Source organism: Aristolochia californica, unplaced genomic scaffold (assembly GCF_029961685.1).
Source record: "Aristolochia californica isolate CCGP_79_NKW_82.1479 unplaced genomic scaffold, dmAriCali1.0.hap1 SCAF_1, whole genome shotgun sequence".
Classification (NCBI taxonomy): domain Eukaryota; kingdom Viridiplantae; phylum Streptophyta; class Magnoliopsida; order Piperales; family Aristolochiaceae; genus Aristolochia; species Aristolochia californica.
Genome location: NW_027181770.1, coordinates 6,920,676 through 6,923,317, shown reverse-complemented (window position 1 = coordinate 6,923,317; position 2,642 = coordinate 6,920,676). Strand labels below are relative to the sequence as shown.

At 41.2% G+C, this 2,642-nt stretch overlaps 1 protein-coding gene across 1 annotated transcript; it reads left to right on the top strand.

Moving 5' to 3' along the window:
• Positions 1–262: 262 nt before the first annotated feature.
• On the top strand, positions 263–2,149 carry LOC137945400 (cytochrome P450 71A1-like). The gene is made up of 3 exons (XM_068791280.1): positions 263–691; positions 767–1,273; positions 1,381–2,149. The coding sequence occupies exons 1-3, from the start codon at positions 263–265 to the stop codon at positions 1,981–1,983; spliced, it is 1,539 nt and encodes a 512-aa protein (XP_068647381.1). The 3' UTR covers positions 1,984–2,149.
• Positions 2,150–2,642: the final 493 nt, after the last annotated feature.

The window sequence follows — 2,642 nt, the reverse complement described above, 5'->3', positions numbered from 1 at the left end:
ACAACATGTATCTGAAAGAAATGAGAATGAACCAACTCTTTATGTAAAGAGATATTCCAGACAACATGGATTTGAAAGAAGTGAGAATGAACTAACTCTTTATGTAAAGAAGCATGGACCAAGTGATTTCTTTTTGGTTTGTCTTTATGTTGACGGAGCAGTGAAGAGATTTTTGAAAATGGTGGATAACCCCTATGTGGTTCATTCTTTGTTAATTTTCCAAAAACAAAACACCACCAGGCGTAATATAGATAAACAGGCAATGGAGCAAACGACATCTATAAATCTGCCAACGAAACCTGTCTTTCTCCAAAACAAAATGGTTCCCCTACTTATCATAGTGTCTTCTCTCTTCCTCTCTCTCCTATTATACTTTGCTCTCAAACCCAAAAGCCAGAAACACAAACTACCGCCCTCTCCTACCAAGCTTCCGATCATCGGCAACCTCCATCAGCTTGGCTCTTTCCCTCACCGTTCTCTCCGTGCACTCTCCATGAAGTATGGCTCAGTCATGTTCTTATACATCGGAAGCTCTCCCATTCTCGTTGTCTCGTCTGAAGAAGCTGCTCAAGATATCATGAAAACCCATGATCTTGTCTTCTCGGATAGGCCTTCTTCCATCATTTCCGACGAACTCTTTTACCGAGGCAAGGATGTGGCTTTTGCCCCATATGGCGAATATTGGCGACAGGTTTTTCACAGACCGTTCCCCACTCTTCTTCTAGTTTTCTGCCGATTTTTACTTACCCTAGTGTGTTGGTGACAGGTGAGGAAGATATCGGTTCTCCATCTCTTGAGTACTAAAAGGGTAGAGTCCTTCAGGGCTGTGAGGGAAAAAGAAGTTGCAAGAATGTTAGAGAAGATCTCGCAAGCCTCTGGCCCCATCAACTTGAGCAAACTCATAATTTCTACTACCAACAATACGATGAGTAGAATCGCTCTGGGGAAGTACTACGAAGGAAAACTAAGTGGTGGAATTGACTTTCACCAACTTTTAGCAGAGTTCTTGATCCTCTTGGGCACGATCCACATCGGTGACATCTTCCCTTCCCTTGCCTGGATTGGAAGATTAACTGGTCTTGACGCAAGATTGAAGAAGAATTTCCAGCAATGGGATGATTTTCTGGAGCAAGTCATACAAGACCATAATGAGAAGAGAAATAATACTTCTGAACATGGACCACAAGACTTGGTAGATATTTTGCTTGAAGTTCAGAGGGATGGCTCTATAGGCATTCCTCTGCATAAGGATCACATTAAAGCTGTCATCCTGGTATGATCTCTCTCTCTCTCTCTCTCTCTCTCTCTCTCCACCCTCGACAATAAATCATACGAACATTTTCTGGGCAGCAAAGTCATTTTGTTTTTTGGCGTACGTAGGACAATTTTGCTGCGGGGACAGATACAACATATACGACAATTGTGTGGGCTCTAGCAGAGCTCATTAGACACCCCACAGCCATGAAGAAAGCTCAAGAAGAAATCAGAAGAATCATCCACGGAAACTCAATAGTTTCAGAAGATGATATTGGGAAAATGTCATATCTGAAATGCGTGATCAAGGAGGCTCTGAGGCTGCACCCACCACTCCCCCTCCTGGTCCAACGCAAAAGCAGGCAAGATATCGAAGTGAAAGGATTTCATATACCCGCGAAGACACAGGTTATGGTAAACGCTTGGGCAATCGCGAGGGACCCCAAATCATGGACCGACCCGGAGAGCTTTTTGCCGGAGAGATTCATCAACTCCGAAGTGGATTTCAGAGGGCAGTATATGAAGCTGATCCCTTTTGGCGCAGGTCGGAGGGGTTGCCCTGGTATTCCCTTTGCTATCGCCACAGTCGAGCTAGTGCTCGCCAATCTATTGCATGGTTTTGACTGGGAGTTGCCTGGAGAGGCTTTGGACATGAGTGAGGTCTTCGGGATTACTGTCCATAAGAAATCTCCTCTTGTTCTCGTCCCAAGGCCTCATTACACGAAGTGAGAGAAGGGTTTTTTCTCTTGCATTGCTTTGAGGTGAATTTGAGATAAAGACTCTGCACAAATAAAAAAAATAAAAATTGTTTGATGAGTCTCCTTGTTTTAGTTCTTCAGTGTTTTTTATTTAACTAAGGGATTGAAAGTGTTTGTTGACATATGTCTTCATGGAATCTTGGTTTATAATAATTCCAAAGGAATAAATTAACAAATGAATGTCTCTTGGTTTGACATTATGATGATTACTTTACATAATTCTACCAAGTTAATTTTTTTTATTGGTCCATTAGAAACAAAATTCAATGTTGACTAAATGAAAATTTTGAGCCATAATTTTCCAACATCACTCTCATGTATCAACATCTGATTATGACTCCTATATGTAAAAAAACACTAAAATTTAGCATTTTTGATGCCACTTGGTTGGAGTGGTTCCGTGAGAAAGACAGAGAGAGAGAGAGTTGAATATTTAAAATACAAGTTTATTCTTAGTGATCTACTCTTTTATACAAACATGGCTGATCCAATGCAAAAAGTCATTTGGTGCGAAATACCTGTCTCAGCCGTTGATCGGACAACTAAGATAGCCGTTAATCATGATCAGACGGTTGAGATAGTCATTTTGTATATTTCACACCAAATAGCTTTTCATATTGGATCAACTCT